General features: G+C 39.1%; 3 protein-coding genes and 2 pseudogenes across 5 annotated transcripts in view; 4 read left to right on the top strand and 1 right to left on the bottom strand.

Moving 5' to 3' along the window:
* The window catches only part of LOC113676084 (transcription initiation factor TFIID subunit 5), a 70,150-nt gene that overhangs the window by 35,107 nt on the left and 17,543 nt on the right, over window positions 1-17,500 (top strand). The gene's annotated exons all lie outside the window — the stretch shown is intronic.
* Window positions 12-15,435, top strand: LOC149034090 (transcription initiation factor TFIID subunit 5-like). 2 transcript variants are annotated; one of them, XM_089193972.1, is made up of 3 exons: window positions 12-105; window positions 406-490; window positions 15,089-15,435. In XM_089193972.1, the coding sequence occupies exons 1-3, from the start codon at window positions 72-74 to the stop codon at window positions 15,216-15,218; spliced, it is 249 nt and encodes an 82-aa protein (XP_089050098.1). In that variant the 5' UTR covers window positions 12-71; the 3' UTR covers window positions 15,219-15,435. The 2 variants fall into 2 exon arrangements, with proteins under 2 accessions (XP_089050098.1, XP_089050099.1); XM_089193973.1 differs by lacking the exon at window positions 15,089-15,435 and adding an exon at window positions 906-1,252.
* On the top strand, window positions 1,044-2,292 carry LOC149034091 (uncharacterized; annotated as a pseudogene).
* Window positions 5,995-8,995, bottom strand: LOC149034092 (E3 ubiquitin-protein ligase TRIM45-like). Its single transcript, XM_089193963.1, has one exon. It carries the CDS (start codon window positions 8,654-8,656, stop codon window positions 6,413-6,415), a length of 2,244 nt encoding a protein of 747 aa, XP_089050089.1. The 5' UTR covers window positions 8,657-8,995; the 3' UTR covers window positions 5,995-6,412.
* LOC149034093 (uncharacterized) lies at window positions 15,227-16,935 on the top strand (annotated as a pseudogene).

Consider the following 17,500-nt stretch of genomic DNA (forward strand, 5'->3'; position numbering starts at 1 on the left):
TCTAGTTTGGGATCTCGCAGAGGGGACATTATTGACAGAGCTAAAAGGACACTCAGACAGTGTACTCTTTGATGTTTAGTAGAGATGGGAATTTGCTGGCCTCAGGTTTGTTTTGCTTCTGCTTCGAATGAAGTTAAAGAAAAAAAGAATAAAACAAGTAAAGTCTCTTGTCATTTCCAATGACTTCTTTGGCTTATCCAAGTTATAATTTTCATGTTTTTTATGGGTAGTGCGCTGTAAGTATATTACCCACATTGCCGTAGGCTATGACTGAATGAGGGAGTGTAAGAGTGTAGGTCCGCAATACATGCGTGAATTTTGAGTTACTAGTTAAAAGCACGTCGCTGTTTTCATCTTTGCTTCTCAGCAGGAAAGCAGTTGCACATATTTATTTTTTGCTTCCAGGTGGAGTAGATAACTGTGTAAAGCTGTGGAACGCTCGCTCCATCTGTAATCCTGATGATGACGACGATGAAGGAACAGACCCGAAGTAAGTGTTACAGCTTTATCCCTCAGTGTATGATTACATTTCGTGTCTTGATTACTGTAAGCTCGAGTTGTTGCGCCTGTTAGATCGTTCTGCGCCGACTTATACTTAAATGTGAGTCAAGATGCAAGAAATGAAACGCGATAAAATAAAACCAGTCAATATGTAATTTTGTCAAAAGAATCTGAGTTGGGGTAAAAGCCTGATTGGAATTTAGCGTGTTTATTTTGTGCATGGATGAAAACCGGAAAAAGCCCCGAGGGTGTGCACGGTCCACATGTGACGTCAGGTCTGAGGAACGAACCCAGGCCAGCGCGGTAGGAGGCGGCTGTTCTCACCACTACGTCATCCCAGTTCCCTTGAAATATTTTGTATGATTCTTTTTTTTTAATATGTATGTATTCTTTCTTTGTCTCAGCCGCGCATCTAACAAAAGCAACACATTTGAAGTGGGTTCGTACTCAACCAAGAGGACTCCAGTGCACTGTTTACACTTCACGCTAAGAAATCTGTTATTAGCGTCAGGACCTTTCACAGCCTCATCATGAGGGCGTAGATGAGGGTAGGAGTCCAAGGGTGCTTTTGACCTCCTTGACTAGGACCCAATTCTGCCCCCTCTTTCTTCCCCTCCCCCGTCCTAGCGCACAACTGAAAAATTATCCTCCGTCCATGTCAATGGGACAAGACTATAGCTGCATTATTCTGTACTTGTAAATACTGTATAAACACAAATTTTGTAAATTAAAATCATTTATAAGCTTCAAAGAATGTATCACTTCATTTATTTTCCCTTGGTTTTTGTCTAAACGACGGCAGTATTGTTATGAAAAAATGGAATTTTTTCTTTTTTATGCTTCCAAACAGTTGAATAACACCAAATAAGGAGATCTGATGAGAAATAATCTCTTGTAGCTGCTTTTGAGTCCAGTCATTTTTCTTGCAATCATCCACATCATGCAAAGCTTCGGTACTCGTCAGCTATACCTCTGCGGCGGCCATTTTCAACCGTTTGACTGCTATTGCGTGGGACCGACATAGAAACGCATTGCGGTCTTTTCATAGCTTCAGCCAGAAAACTGAAGACATACCAACTTTTGGTTGCCTCGATTTGGTGTTTCACCCTCATAAATTCTCTCCCGTTTTTTTTTTTTTTTTTTTCAGTGTTAAGAGCCTCTCTGGTGTAATTTTCTCCAAAAAACAATGGCACTGAAAGTTGTAGAGATTACTAGAGAGCTACTGCACGCTAGCTGGATACTGGAAAGATTAGCTTACGAAAACCTTTTACTTGGTGGTGGAGTTTTTTGTTCCCTTGTTGTACAATGGAACAATTCACAAGGCAGTTGCCAAGGCCAAAATGAAATTAAGTCGGTCGATAGTCGCTGCTGTCGCATTTATTTTGTTCTGCTGAGCGCTAATGTTAGTATTGCAATTACTGGAGGTGTATAGAGTATTTGACAATCGATCATTTAAAAATGCATTCTTAATTTCTATTTGGTGCGCAATGGCGCAGATATCCAGCTCTTTTCTAAGCCCTGTCATCTACGCATTCCTGAGCCTGAACTTAGGAAAAGCCTTCTCAAACACTGTTACTTCTGTTGTTCTCATCGCATGTTTACTGGCTGTCGTCAACATTGTCCTTTAGGTCGCGTAGAGCCTGTCATCTGACACGGACAAATCACAGCGGAAAATCATCAGAACATCAAGTTTTCCGCGTACGTACCTAGTGCATGTCTATTTTTGGAGTTACTTCGCAGGGACTGAGTACAGAGAGCGACTAGCGACAAGCGTAAGGCCCTTAGGGACTGAGACACGCCACTATTTTGGCTCAGGACAAGTGGAGTTTGTCATAAACTTCAAATATTAACAAGTTTGTGTACGCACTGCATGTCTACTTTTTGATTGGGCTCCGCTGACCAAGTGGCAACAACAGGCGCGCAGTGGGAGTGACTGGTGATAACAGTGAAGCGCAGGGGACCAGGGGGGACCAAGGAACAGGAACGGAACAAGTTCGAGACTCACTTCCTCGTTTGCACCTCCTCCTCTTTTAGAAAAAAAACCCTGGTTTGTCTTCTTTGCGTTTCTCACATGTATGAAATGCTCAAGATGGCCTTCCTTACTTCAATGCCATACCCGGCTGAAAAATATTTACGTCCTTAGACAGACCAAAATCAACTATTCTTAAAAACTAAATTGAGGTTTTAAGTGAATGTCGTCTTAAACTCCAAAAACTGTTTATCAATGGATCCAAAGAAACCTAATGAGAAGCAGGAGAGGCACGCACTGCAGGCTATTATGAATCTTGACAAAACTGGTACACACGAAGACTTTAAACTGATGTAAGGGGAACATGTACTCTTGTAAATTGATAATGGTAATCAAGGACTTACCAGGACATGTGTAACAGTAAGAGGGGAGAATTAACAATCAGATCTTAGGAGTAAAAGGGTTACCAGTCAGATAAGACTTGACTTTCATAGTATTCTTTCTAAGACCATATTGAGAGAGGTCTTTTCTCTAACCTCCTTCTCTAAAAATATCTTCCACGCAACTTTATGTAACTTGACATTGTTTTGCAGCACAATCTATTTTTGCCTGTTTTCGAAGAGCTCAGGAAGATTATTGTGAAGACGACCTTAACAAGTTGGCAGCCATAACACAGAATGTACACATGAAAAACAATGAGCTCATGGGAAACTTAAGGTATTGAAACAGAATTTGTCCCAAGTTGCTGGTCCCTCAAGAAACTCAATCTGCAATCCTCAATTCTCAATCTTTAAGATTAACCCTATTAACCCTTTCACCCCCAAGATTGAAGTATAAATTCTCCATATTGTTTGCCATACATTACTTTAATTTTAGACCAGAGAATTTGGTTCTGAATCAAAGATAATCACCAAGTTGAAATTTTCTCACCTCTATTTCCCTTTCTACTTGAAAATGTATTGAATGATATTGTAAGGAGAAAATCAATTGTATTTTATGGGTTTTATTTTTTTTTTTCAGGATCAACAGCAAGAATTGCTTCTTACCTTGATTCAGCAACACTTTCACTTTGATGGTAAGATTTCAAGGTGTCCATTAGGCTTTGGAGATTGGATGTTATTTTAACTTTTACACAGAATTCTCTGTTTCTCTACAATATTCTCTTGCATCTTAAGCCTTTAAGTCCCACTAGTGACCCAGACAGAATTTCTCCTTACACTATCAATATGATATCAAGCAGACAAGTAATGAGAATAAAGAGAAATATCAATTAGGAAATTATTGGTTGATCCAATTCCAAATTCTCCAAACTAACATCACACAAATTGTATGGCAGACAGTAAGGAGAATTACTAATGGAATCTTGAGAGTTAAAGGGTTAATTTCTTTATGACAACGCTGATGTGTTTTTGATTTATTATAAGTAATTTATATCCAGTTCAGTTTCCCTCTCTCAGAGGAGGTTAACTTCTTTTTTTTTGCCTATTAAATTTGATACAATATTAAGTCAGCAGGTTATAGGTAGGCTCTAGTAATAGCCACTGTTCATCCTGTATCTGACAAGTTTGAGTATTCAAGCAACCTGTTTGCTTGAAAATGTATGAATATAATATGGGGAGAATTAAGTTACTTACTAATCACTTCTGGAATTAAAGGGTTAAGGATTGGTTTTCTTTGGATAACCAGGGACTGAGAAGTTTTTTTTCTTTGTTGAGAAAGTTGCTCTAAAATCTAAAAGGAAGTGTACACTTGACTAGAACCTTTTGTTGCTTAGATATTTTTTGTTTTCTCCTTTCTAACTGCAGCAGGGTCTGCAATGGTTGTTAGTGCCATGGTTGTTAGTACCAATGGTTGTTAGTGCCATGAAATGTGGTTTGTTTAGGGAATTTGCCAGTGGGAAGGAGAGCAAAAATTCAGGGACTGTGGTTAAACTTCCATGGAGGAAGTCCAACTCATGTGTCTGGCTGGTTTTTATTGTACATTAAATTATTGTTGTTCTTCAGCACAAAGCAGTGTACATACACGTATAAACCCTTTTCCCTTTCTTATCTTCAAGTATTGTGACATGGGAATCCTTAATGTAGGGTGTGTAATGGTGAGCTGAGGGACTACATTTCTTTTTCTCAGTGCAGCCAACAAAAGTAAGGTACTGTATCATGGAATTCCACTAGAACCTGATCTTGGAGTTGTTCTCAAAGAGGAAAATGAGAAGGAAGATAAAGATAAGCCAAAAGCATGTATATTTTGAAAATATGGAGTGGTATTTAATTTAGTGAGGGAGGTATTGCAGTGTAGCTTTAGTTTTGCTATACTACGTTTTTCAAATAAATTATCTTACCTGAGGATGAAAGTTGCCTGTTATGCCTCTTAAACCCTTTCACTCCCAAGATCTCATTACTCTTTCTCCTTACTGTTTGCAGCACAATTAGTATGGTGTTAGTTTGGAGAATTTGAATTTTGATCAATTAATAATCTCCAAATTGATGTTTTTCTTTTTTCTTTTTTCTTATCACTTGCCTGCTTGATTTTTGCATTGGTATTGTAAGGAGAAAATCTGTCTTGGTCACTCATGAGATTGAAATAGACATGCAATCATAATAAAGTAATACCGGCAGTAATAATAATGATGAAAACTTCATTAAATAAAAAAGGTCAAACAGTTCAGAGACACACTTTATTTTTTCAGACAATATGATATTACAGAGAGTCAGTTCACTTTCTTTATCAATGCAACTTATCTACATGTGCAGAGCTTCTTATTTACTACAACACCAGATCAATTAAAATGAGTACACTGTATTTGAAACAGTCTTATGCACAGGCCTCCAATTGCCAAGCCCCTCATTCCAGTTTTATATATGAATGTGAGCATTATGTGAGTTCTGAGATCATTAACATGTAAACTCTTACAAATATGTTCAATCCTAGGAATTTTGCTCACATTTCAAAGTACAAAATAATGATAATGATTTCCATTTTGAAATGGCAGGCTAATCCTTTCTTAAGTTACACCTTTTTTTTAGCTGATAGTTACTGATAATGTCTGTAGACAAGGTTCTGTTTTTGGCTGAAAAATTGAAAGCCATCTGCATGTTCTCTGAACCATTCATGGCAAAATTCACCAATCACTTGGCTGCACTTCACATGCTGATACAGCCCTTGGTTTATCAAGTTCAACATATTTTCTGTGTTTATTTGACTGGCAAAACATATTAGTTTGATTCAGTCAACACTTGAAGTTCTTAATCAAAAATTCTCCTCCCTTAAAATACTTACTATATACAGAAATCTTAGTACCACTGTTATTTCTAAGATCTCAAGACATATACAAAGTACACCACTAAAATAGGGTTTAAAGTTCTTTCTACAGGTTATATGATCTACAAAAATTTTACAATTGCCGACCGATAGTCGACCGATAGTCGACCGATATATCGGTCGATTGTCGGCCTATATGTCGACCGAGGCCACCTATAGTACACATGATCCCAATTTACAACTACACTGTAACTTGCTCACAGATTTTCAAATCTTTATTCCACTCAAAAAATGAAAAATGTACAACATCAGAAGTGACTGTAATTTTTTGTTGTTATAATTGTACATGAGCCAAATCACAATGAATAACCACAACCTTTCATTTGTTAAAATAATGAATACCAAATGTTTTGAAAAGTTCTGTAGACATAACATTCTTCGTAGCAATACGCTTACATTGGAATGCTTCATGGGCGAACAAAATGGATTTAATTAACCTTTTTTTCAGTCCTACCACTCTGCCAAAAATCAACAGATATGTGCACCAAAGAATTTCTTTTCATTTCTTTCTTATTTCTTTATTTCTGTTTTTTGTTTTTTTTTTTTATAGAATTCAACTAATTTATGTCGAAAGTCGTTGAATTTCACTTAATAAGCCAAACCGATCACCAGAGCGAATGTGGACTACTCAATTATCTGAATACGATGGTTAGTACCATCAGCAACTACAAATCTCCCTGTACTGAGAACAGCTAGTGCACTTGAATTACTGAATTGTCCTAAACTTTTTCCTCGTGTTCCAAACTTACCAAGAAACTTTCCATTCAGTTCAAAGACTTGTATTCTAAAATTGCCTGAGTCACAGACCATAAGTTTTTCTGACTTGTTCACTGACAGACATCTTGGAATGGTAAACTCTCCGTCCCCGGTTCCCTTCTTTCCAAACTCGTACTGAAAATGTCCATTCCTGTCAAAAACTCTGATACAATGATCTTTATGGTCAGACACTATGAGATATCTATCATACTGAATACAGTGGATAGGAAGAGTTAAAGAGCCTTGCACACCTATCTTCATTAGAAACTTTCCATCAGGAGAAAATATCTTAATCAGTTTGTTACCTGCGTCTGCAACAACGATACTCCCCTCACTGTCTACAGACACACCCAAGGGATTGTGAAGCTGACTATCAAGGCTTCCTGCCCCACCAAAACTTCTCACAAACTCACCCTTACCGCTAAAAGTCTGAATTCTATGATTGGAACTGTCTGCTACAAAAATATTGCCATTACTATGAAATGTTATTCCCCGAGGATTGTTGAATTCTCCCGCCATGTCACCCTTCTTACCAAATGATCTTAAAAACTTTCCTTCACTATTGAAAATTTGAACTCTGTGGTTGTTTTGATCAGTTACTGCGATCTCGTCTTTAGCGTTCACTGCTACCCCCCAAGGCCAATTAAACTTTCCAACCGACGAACCCCATTCACCAAAAGATAAAACAGGTCTAAGCTGAAATGGTTTAACACGGACAATAAATTGACTGCCGTGCACAAGTTCCCCGTTTACCTTTATCGTCGCTTTGCATCTTCCTTCTTTTCTTGCAGAATAACTGATTTTATAGAGTCCATCTTTATTGTCAATTATTTGCAATTTCTCTGCGCAGTCGCGTCCTTGTTCGTCAATGATCTCCACCGTTACATGGTCACCTTCATTGTAACACAGTCTCCCTTTAGAGTCCCTTGTGGTCAAAGAAAAGTGTGTTTCATGGTTAGCAATTGCTTCTTCAAGTCCTTTTCCTTCAGCAACTGACTGACTTGCTTTTGTTTGGTGTGCTTTTCGCAACATTCCAATTTCCTCGGCGTTTATAGTACTGAGCATCTTTGGATTTTCCACGAAAGATAAAACAGGACGCTTTTCCGGGTAACGGTCTTTTGGCTGGCTTTGATTAGTTCCCTTAAAGATTTCCTCGAATGATTTCTTTAGTTGAACGACTTCGGCGTGTGTGCTTCGTTTTAGAATTGTATCAGCTTTTTCCAGCGATGATTCGATGATCTTTATTTCACTCTCGATCTCCGTCTTTTGCGTTGTTAGAGTTTCGAGAAATCTCTTCGTTTCATCGTCCGCCGTTGCGATAATATTTTGTTTCTTCGCTTCAATAGTTGCCATTAAATCGTCCACAAACGTCTGCACTTGTTTCTTGATGTCTTCGCTTTGTTGTATCAATTTGGCGTAGTCATCATCGAGTCGACCCAAAGCGTTGATCTTTGCTTGTAAATCGTGCTTCTGTATTTCAACCAGTGATTTCAGTTCCAACTTTTGTCTTTCCGCCTCTTCCTCTAGGTGCAATATGGCGTGACCTGCATGATGTATCAAAACACAGCTTTGGCAAGCTGCCGTCTCGCAGTTCTTGCAGAAGTATTTAAGTTCTTCCTTCTCATGCCGCTGTTTAGAACAGAACAAGGGTCGTTTCAACACATCCTCGTAATCCTTTTCTTGAAAGTCTTTTAGCGCTAGAACACGGTGATCTTTATTGCCTTGAATGATGTTATGTGCAATAAGGCACTCTTTACACCAAAACATGCAACACTGGAAACAGTAAGAACTGTGGGAACTCTTCTTTTGACAGTTTCCACATCCAACTTGGCTGGTTTTGCATTCTTTAATGGCCAGCACATCAATCAAGCCGTTCAAGTAAAAACTGGTGGGAAGATCTTTCAGATCACCACTATCAGGCGCTCTGCTAACAGCTTGGCATTTCGGGCATCTGATTGTGTCTCGACCGTGACTTGATCTGTGCCAGTGTTTCAAGCATTGCAGACAGAAACTGTGAAGACATGGGAGGTGCTTTGGATCTGTGTATATGTTAGTACACACTGGACAAGAAACTTCTTCACGAAGATTGTGAAGCAACGTTTTGATATCCATGGTTGGTCCGTCGTTTTTTGAGGAGTGAGCGAGAATAGTGGCTTAAATTCTCGGAAATTGACTCGAAACAATGACGTCCCGTGACTTTGTTTTCACTTTTTAAAGCCTTTTTCGGAATTTGTTATGGTTGCTTTTCCACTGCATCAGCCAATCAGGGATCCTTGTCTCTAATTAACAAATAGAGAAGCCTTGACTGTGCTCTGTTCTGTTGTAAAGTACGCAGGAAGCGGCTAGAGCACAAAAGAAGTGTAGGGGGAAACACGAGACGTAGTCGAGTGTTTCTTCCCACTTCTCCCCACTTCTCTATTTGTTTTATAATAAATAATCCGTTAAATTCCCCAAAAATTACTTCAATTTTCAAAAAAAATCTTATTTCCAAAGCGAACAGCAGTGTCGTCAGCATGCTCTATACTCTCATAAAGCACGCTACAATAAGCCAATCAGAATCCCTGTTAGAATGGTTCAAATAATCTGATTGGCTGTACAAGACTAAAGCTGTCAAAAATGTCAAACCATCAAAGTTCAGAAACCATCAAAGTTCATATTCTGCAATAGTTTACAAACTAAAATAGCTCGGCATGTCGAATTTACCACTTTTGCCTGAAGTTTTTTAGTTTCTAATACAGGATCTGAAAGTGAAATGTTCAGTGAAATTCGGCCCAATCGTGGCTCACAAAAATACGCAAGTTATTTCACATGACAAGTAGAAAACAAACTGTTCAAGGCGAGTGTATTATGAATGAACAACAGCCGAATTCACTGAGAAATGAAGATCGCTCGGAATGACAGCGCCGTAAAACTCGGTTGCAGTGACTGATGTGGCCATCCACTCAACGCATCGGAAAGGTAATCAGGGCAAGCTCTTATTTTTCACTCGAAGGGTAGTCGATTTAGTTCCTGAGGCTTGCTCCATTGCGATGACCGAAGATCGCCATGATTAGCTAGCCGCGATAGACCTTAAGTCGCTCTGACACCGTCATGATTAGTATGTATTTTAACAGTTATGCCAGGTTATATTTTTCATCATTCCTGTTTTTTTCTGTTTGAAATCGAAACTTTGTATCATACAAGTGTTAGCTGTGTTTGATTTTTATTACCGTACGTAAACTCGCAATCTAACTGAGCGTGAAAACCGTTAAAAAAACTCGGACTGTCTATCTTGTTTTATCTTTGAGGATTTTTGTCTCTGCTCACGTTACAGTAACGTAAATTACTGCGCCTGGCATTTTTGCAAACCTTTGCTCGCTTGTTCCGAAATTTCACTTTCAATTAACGAAAGAAAAGCTAGAAAGAAGTCTCGGAAAAGGTCGGACACAGTACGATTTGGCAGATGGCGTGACAGCTTTAGCTCAGTTCTATGCTCTATACTCTCATAGAGCACGCTCTTTCAACCAATGAGAGTACGTGTTATATCCGAGCTTTATTGTTTTTTTAGAGGGCACGGTAACGAATCTTGCAATCTGATTGGTTCTTTACCCGGTCAGTATTTTCCTATCTCTGCCCACGGGCCACGGTAACGCTTTCGTGAGTCGCCGAGTACATCCCAACTTTCGTTGTCATTTTTCATAAATATACCTCGTTTTCCGGCTGGGCAGTATTTTTAAGCAAACACGTCGGTCACTACCTCAAGCCGATAAATAACTTATGAATCCTCTCTTTTCTCTCTATCAAATCACTTTGGTTGACAGAAAAATATTGGTTTCAGAATGAATTTGTATAAACAATAGTGTCATTACGTTGGTTGACAAGCGGCCAAAAAACCTTCTGCAATTAATTTTAATCGTTCACAAAAAGTACCCAGAAAGTTGGAACGTGAGGTATTTGGTTACAGTTAAACTGAACGATGAAACTTTCATTCATTTAATATCTGAATTTTCTCGAGCAATTTGTTCATAGTGAAAGAGCGAGCGAAGTTTTAATTTAAGTTCTACAACAAATATACGCTCCTGGTGAGTCTTTCCAATTCCGTTCAATTTGGACATTTGTACCTTAAATTGCACAACAGAAATTGAAGGAATTTTTTGAGAAAAGGCCGCATTACATTCCCTTGTGTCTCGTTGGAGTGTGCCGTTCGAATTTAGTTTTTGTGAAGGAAAGATCAGAGTTAAACACGCTATTACAGCAAACAAACGAGCAAACTCTCACAACTTCAAAATAAAAAGATTGAATTTACTCACAATTAATTTCCTCGCCGTTTACTTAATGAACAGAGGTAAATCTTCGTACATGAATGAATCGTCGATGAGAGTGAATAATACTTTCCGTTAGATCAGTAACTGATTTTGAAGAAAACATTGTCGTGACAGTCCTTGCCAAACTAGTTCTGTTGGTTTTCAAATGTTCCTTCGATTTTCTTTTTCTTGCGCGCTCTCTAATTGACAGGTGTCAGATTGTGACAGATACTTGTAAAAATAATGTTTCAAAGTTTGTTTGGAAGCCTTTTAAATCACCTTTATCGTTATGGAAATGAAAATGTTTCGCTGAGGCATCTCTCTTAAATTTGCATCACCTCTATTTTAACTACCATTTACCCACTCAAAAATTGTTCAGTTTATGGAAGATCTTGCCGTATTTACGGCCATAAATCATTCGGGTTCTTTCGGAAAGAATTTCGTCAAGTTTAAAAACAATAAATATGTTATTTACCGGCTAAGGGTCGGTCCGTATGGTGAAAAACTGTGACCTCGGTCTTGAAAATGCTGCCCTCGGCCTACGGCCTCGGGCAGTATTTTCAAGACTTCGGTCACAGTTTTTCACCATACGGACCTCCCAGCCGGCAAATAACATATATTTATTATAAAGCATGTCATAGAATGGTTTTTCATAAATACTGATTCCCAAGAATATAACCCACATTTGGCTACTGCTTATCTCTTCTTGTAGACAGCTCTTATTACTTTCATCCTGGCGAGAAGAGTTTTCCGTAAATCACAAGTTTTTTTTGCCCTTTGTCCTTCGCGTTACGACGCCGGACGCATCTAATCTTTTGCTCTCTTTCACGTTTGTAGAAAAAGAAAGTGAAGAAAGATTTCAATAGCCCAGGTAAAACTGAACGAACAATCTCTGTCTTTTGTTTTTTTCCTGTTTGCATATTTTGGGGTTGCTAAAATGGCATTCACATCTTAAGTGAGTGACGTAGATTTTTTGTTAATTGAGTAATGTGGGTGTCAAAGGGTGAAAGCGGGTCTATGCAACCTCATTCACAGGTGCCTCATTTTCTCGCTCTCCAGAGGTAAGAAGTGAGAGCGCTGGAAACCGGAAGCTACGTTGTTGTCCATTTCGGCCTTTGTGAGGCTGGGAAGGGAGGGGTGGGTGACTGCCTCTTTTTTTTTTTTTTTTTTTTTTTTTTTTTTAGCGCGTATCAGTCAAATAAGTGGCGTTCATATGCTCAGAATGTTTTGATAGGCTTACATAACTTTTACATTATTCATTTCATGATTTTTTTTTACGGCCCATAAGAAAGCTTCTGTCCTTTTAGTTTTTTGGGGGCAAGAAGAAGCAGGAATACAGTTCAAACACTCCGCCTTTGAACCGCCAGATTCTCCTCCCTGACATGTAGGTCATTTCCGCTTTTTAGCCCAGAGTTCAGCAAATACTGCGCTTTCGTCATTGCAAAAAAGAAAAAATTTGCCATCCTTTGCTTAGTTTGCCGAGGTAAATTAGCGTTGGCCTTAACCGGTTTGCAAACAAGAAAAGCATAAGGAAAAACGATTATATATAGTTTCTTTATTTCTATGCCACTTCCGATTACGCAAAGCCCTCTCCCTCCCCTCCCTCTCTGAATTTGTCTTGTTAATAGAAACTACCAGGCACTAAATTGTTGTATAACTGGGTATTCGTTTGCGGCAAAAGGTGACGCAATAATGAAAGCGAAAAAAATTTTATGGTAAGCTAGACATGCTGTTTTAAGTCTTCTTTCTTCTCACACTGTTTTCGGCTCTTTCTAACCATCGGCCAAAATTTTGACCGATGTTTTTTGGGGGAATGTCTTGCAATATTTAGAGCGTAGCTGTTGTCGTAGCTTTTTCCGCTTCTCCTCCTAAATAAAACTTTTTGCGGCATTCTAATTCTACGCATCGCGTATAATGCTTATTGTTCTCGCGACATTTACTTGCAGTAGTTAAAATATTATAGATCTGTAATATTGGCAGTGAAGCGCGATCTAGAGAGCTTTGATTGGTTAAAGGTTACGCGGGCTTTCCTCCTCAGGGAGTATTGCTTTAGTTCATTAAACGTTCAAGATTCTTTATGCTATTGTTAGAAAAAAATTACACATTACGTGCGTATGTTATAAGCTGGATGAGCAGCATTGGTTAGTTTCGTTCTCAACTGTTTTATTTGTTGTTCTTCCACGAAAATCCTGTTGTTTTTTATTATTGATTCCTTTTTGTAAATTTGTTGTAAACCGTTTCTTTTAGCACCTCTTGATCAACGTCAGCGCTAAACACCGATCGTGTGCCGCATTGTTAGAGGAGGCGGAGCTAGAGAAAATTAACATACCCGCGGGAGTTTTTGAAAAAGGTCCCACCGAAGCCTATGGAAGACAAATTTAGCGGACAAGCCGAGGTAATAAGCGGCATTTCCAGAAAATCACAAAATATAGTCACTTTAGGGCCTGATTCTCTTCCTTCCATCTGCTTCTACAATGTACTTAATGCTCACTCAAGGTAAGAGCGGTGGAGAAGAACAATTTCATTTTCTCTTATTACAGAGAAATCCCTCTTTTCCCCATTGAACGAAGTCAGATTTTTGTTTAGAGATACTCCTCGATTAAGTTTGTGTCTGTAACCTTTTCTGAATAGACACCTTTACTCAAGGAACACTTTCTATTATCCCACGGATGTTCTCTTAATGGAGGTCCCTTTGTAGAACCATTGTATCTGTTACCTTTCTCAAAGTGACACCTCTGTTAATGGGACACTTTTTCTAGTACCATGATTGCTCCCCTGGATGGAGGTTCCTTTGTATAACATTTGCATCTGTCAACCTTTTCGAGGTGACACCTTCGTCGAAGGGACGTTTTGAGATTGCTCCCATGAGGAGGGTTCTTTTTTAAAAAAAAAGACGAGAATACCTCTTAACATTCCTTGTTGGAACTCATGTTTATTAGGAACGAGGAGCTCTTTAGCTCGTAAAATATTGTGTTGTGTTTGATGGTATTTCTTGTTTTTTTTTTGTTCGTTTGTTATGATTTGTCTTTTTCTTATTGTTGTTATTTTACAAATCCGCTTGAAGGTATAAGCAGCTTATAATTGCGAGTAAAAGTCATTCGTCAAAAGAATTTGTAAGGCAATGATTATTGTAGACATACATCCATTGATTTATCCACGAGGCGGTTTTATCTAAAATCAGTGAAACTTTCCTACAGGGGACGCCTTGGAGACTAGAAATAGAGCCCCATGAATTGATCTGCCCCTTCCATGAAGGTAACATGTTGAGGTTGCGTCGTGGAACCTGCCTTGAGGGGAGACCTATGAAACTAGAAAGAGTGACCTCCTAATAAGAGTGCCCCTTAAGTCATAATTGATACAGAGATGTACAAGAAGACAAGTTCCACTGTAATCCCACTTAAAACGTTTTTTCTTTCCCTTTCATTTTGTGAAAGAATTTGACGCTTAATTGCTTCAGCTGACTCGGATTCTAATTCGCCAATTTCCCCCTAAACATAAGCAACAGCCGCTGTCCTTCAAATTCAGCGAAAGAAAATTGAATTGAATCGTTCCTAGAAATCTGTAGAATGAAACAAAATTAGGGAAAGGAAAACTCGAGACGGGTATCCTTATGAGACGGGTATCCTGTTGAGTTACTATTCTGTTAACCTGTTGAGTTACCTTTCTTTTTCGAGGTTCACTATAAGACTTACACGCTTTTAAAACACTGTAGTGTGATTGTTTGTAACGCGTGTGAGACAACTTGATCTTGCCGGCCTCACCTAGTCATTACAATGTTCACACATGCGCAGACGTTTGACCGCTGTGTTCTTGTGACATATTTTCATTCGAAGGTTATCATAAGACACGTCTAGAAGTTTTTTTCTCTTTATGAGATTTCGGTTAGTTTTTTAATTTTATGTCTTCTTTATCTGTTTCCTTTGCACTTTCCACAAGGTATCCCTTCTGACGTATACAAGGCAGTTTGCGTCATGCAGAAGTGGATGACAAATTGCCTAACTTTTTGCTCTTTGTTCCATTTATTGTTAAGGTGTTGATAAGCGTATTCTATTCTTTGGGATGTTAATTTTGTGAATGGATGAAAACCGGAAAAAGCTCCGAGGGTGTGCACGGTCCACATGTGACGTCAGGTCTGAGGAACGAACCCAGGCCAGCGCGGTAGGAGGCGGATGCTCTCACCACCGCGTCATCTCAGTTCCCCTTAAATATTTTGTTTGATTCTTTTTTTTTTTAATATGTATGTACTCTTTCTTTGTCTCAGCCGCGCATCTACCAAAAGCAACACATTTGAAGTAGGTTCGTACCCAACCAAGGGGACTCCAATGCACTGTTTACACTTCACGCTAAGAAATCTGTTATTAGCGTCAGGACCTTTCACAGTCTCATCATGAGGGCGTAGATGAGGGTAGGAGTCCAAGAGTGCTTTTGACCTCCTTGACTAGGACCCAATTCTGCCCCCTCCCCCTCCCCCTCCCCCGTCCCAGCGCACAACTGAAAAATTCTCCTCCGTCCATGTCAATGGGACAAGACTATAGCTGCACTATGCTGTACTTGTAAATACTGTATAAACACAAATTTTGTACATTAAAATTATTTATAAGCTTCAAAGAATGTATCACTTCATTCATTTATCCTTGGTTTTTCTCTAAACGACGGCCGCATTCTTATGAAAAAATGTAATTTTTTTTTTTGATGCTTCCAAACAGTTGAATATTACCAAATAAGGAGATCTGATGAGAAATAATCTCTTGTAGCTGCTTTTGCAATCATCCACATCATGCAAAGCTTCGGTACTTGTCAGCTATACCTCTGGGGCGGCCATTTTCAACAGTTTGACTGCTATTGCGTGGGACCGACACAGAAACGCATCACTGTCTTTTCATAGCTTCAGCCAGAAAACTGAAGACATACCAACTTTTGGTTGCCTCGATTTGGTGTTTCACCTTCGTAAATTCTCTCCCGTTTTTTTTTTTTTTTCAGTGTTAAGAGCCTCTCTGGTGTAATTTTCTCCAAAAAACGATGGCACTGAAAGTTGTAGAAATTATAGCTACTGTACGCTAGCTGGAGACTGGAAAGATTAGCTTACTAAAACCTTTTACTTTGTGGTGGAGTTTTTCGTTCCCTTGTTGTTCAATGGAACAATTCACAAGGCAGTTGCCAAGGCCAAAATGAAATTAAGTCGGTCGATAGTCGCTGCTTTCGTGGTTTTTGTGTTCTACTGAGCGCGAATCTTAGTATCGCAATTACTGGAGGTGTATAGAGTATTTGACAATCAATCATTTAAAAATGCATTCTTAATTTCTATTTGGTGCGCAATGGCGCAGATATCCAGCTCTTCTCTAAGCCCTGTCATCTACGCATTCCTGAGCCCTGAACTTAGGAAAAGCCTTCTCAAACACTGTCACTTCTGTTGTTCTCATCGCATGTTTACTGGCTGTCGTCAACATTGTCCTTTAGGTCGCGTAGAGCCTGTCATCTGACACGGACAAATCACAGCGGAAAATCATCAGAACATCAAGTTTTCCGCGTACGTACCTAGTGCATGTCTATTTTTGGAGTTACTTCGCAGGGACTGAGTACAGAGAGCGACTAGCGACAAGCGTAAGGCCCTTAGGGACTGAGACACGCCACTATTTTGGCTCAGGACAAGTGGAGTTTGTCATAAACTTCAAATATTAACAAGTTTGTGTACGCACTGCATGTCTACTTTTTGATTGGGCTCCGCTGACCAAGTGGCAACAACAGGCGCGCAGTGGGAGTGACTAGTGATAACAATGAAGCGCAGGGGACCAGGGGGGACCAGAGGGGACCAAGGAACAGGAACGGAACAAGTTCTAGACTCACTTCCTCGTTTGCACCTCCTCCTCTTTTGGAAAAAAAAACCCTGGTTTGTCTTCTTTGCGTTTCTCACATGTATGAAATGCTCAAGATGGCCTTCCTTACTTCAATGCCATACCCGGCTGAAAAATATTTACGTCCTTACACAGACCAAAATCAGCTATTCTTAAAAACTAAATTGAGGTTTTAAGTGAATATCGTCTTAAACTCCAAAAACTGTTTATCAATGGATCCAAAGAAACCTAATGAGAAGCAGGAGAGGCACGCACTGCAGGCTATTATGAATCTTGACAAAACTGGTACACACGAAGACTTCAAACTGATGTAAGGGGAACATGTACTCTTGTAAATTAATAATGGTAATCAAGGACTTACAAGGACATTTGTAACAGTAAGAGGGGAGAATTAACAATCAGATCTTAGGAGTAAAAGGGTTACCAGTCAGATAAGACTTGACTTTTATTAGGTGTGTTGCTGATCCAGTTCCTGGTTTTTTCCTAAGACCATTAATTGAGAGAGGTTGTTCCTTTAACCTCCTTCCCTGAAAATATCTTCCATGCAACTTTATGTTACTTGACATTGTTTTGCAGCACAATCTATTTTTGCCTGTTTTCAAAGAACTCAGGAAGATTATCGTGAAGACGACTTTAACAAGTTGGCAGCCATAACACAGAATGAACACATGAAAAACAATGAGCTCATGGGAAACTTAAGGTATTGAAACAGAATTTGTCCCAAGTTGCTGGTCCCTTAAGAAACTCAATCTGCAATCCTCAATTCTCAATCTTTAAGATTAACCCTATTAACCCTTTCAACCCCGAGATTGAAGTATAAA

The sequence above is a fragment of the Pocillopora damicornis genome, chromosome 14, assembly GCF_964200805.1.
Source record: "Pocillopora damicornis chromosome 14, jaPocDami1.2, whole genome shotgun sequence".
Taxonomy (NCBI): Eukaryota; Metazoa; Cnidaria; class Anthozoa; order Scleractinia; family Pocilloporidae; genus Pocillopora; species Pocillopora damicornis.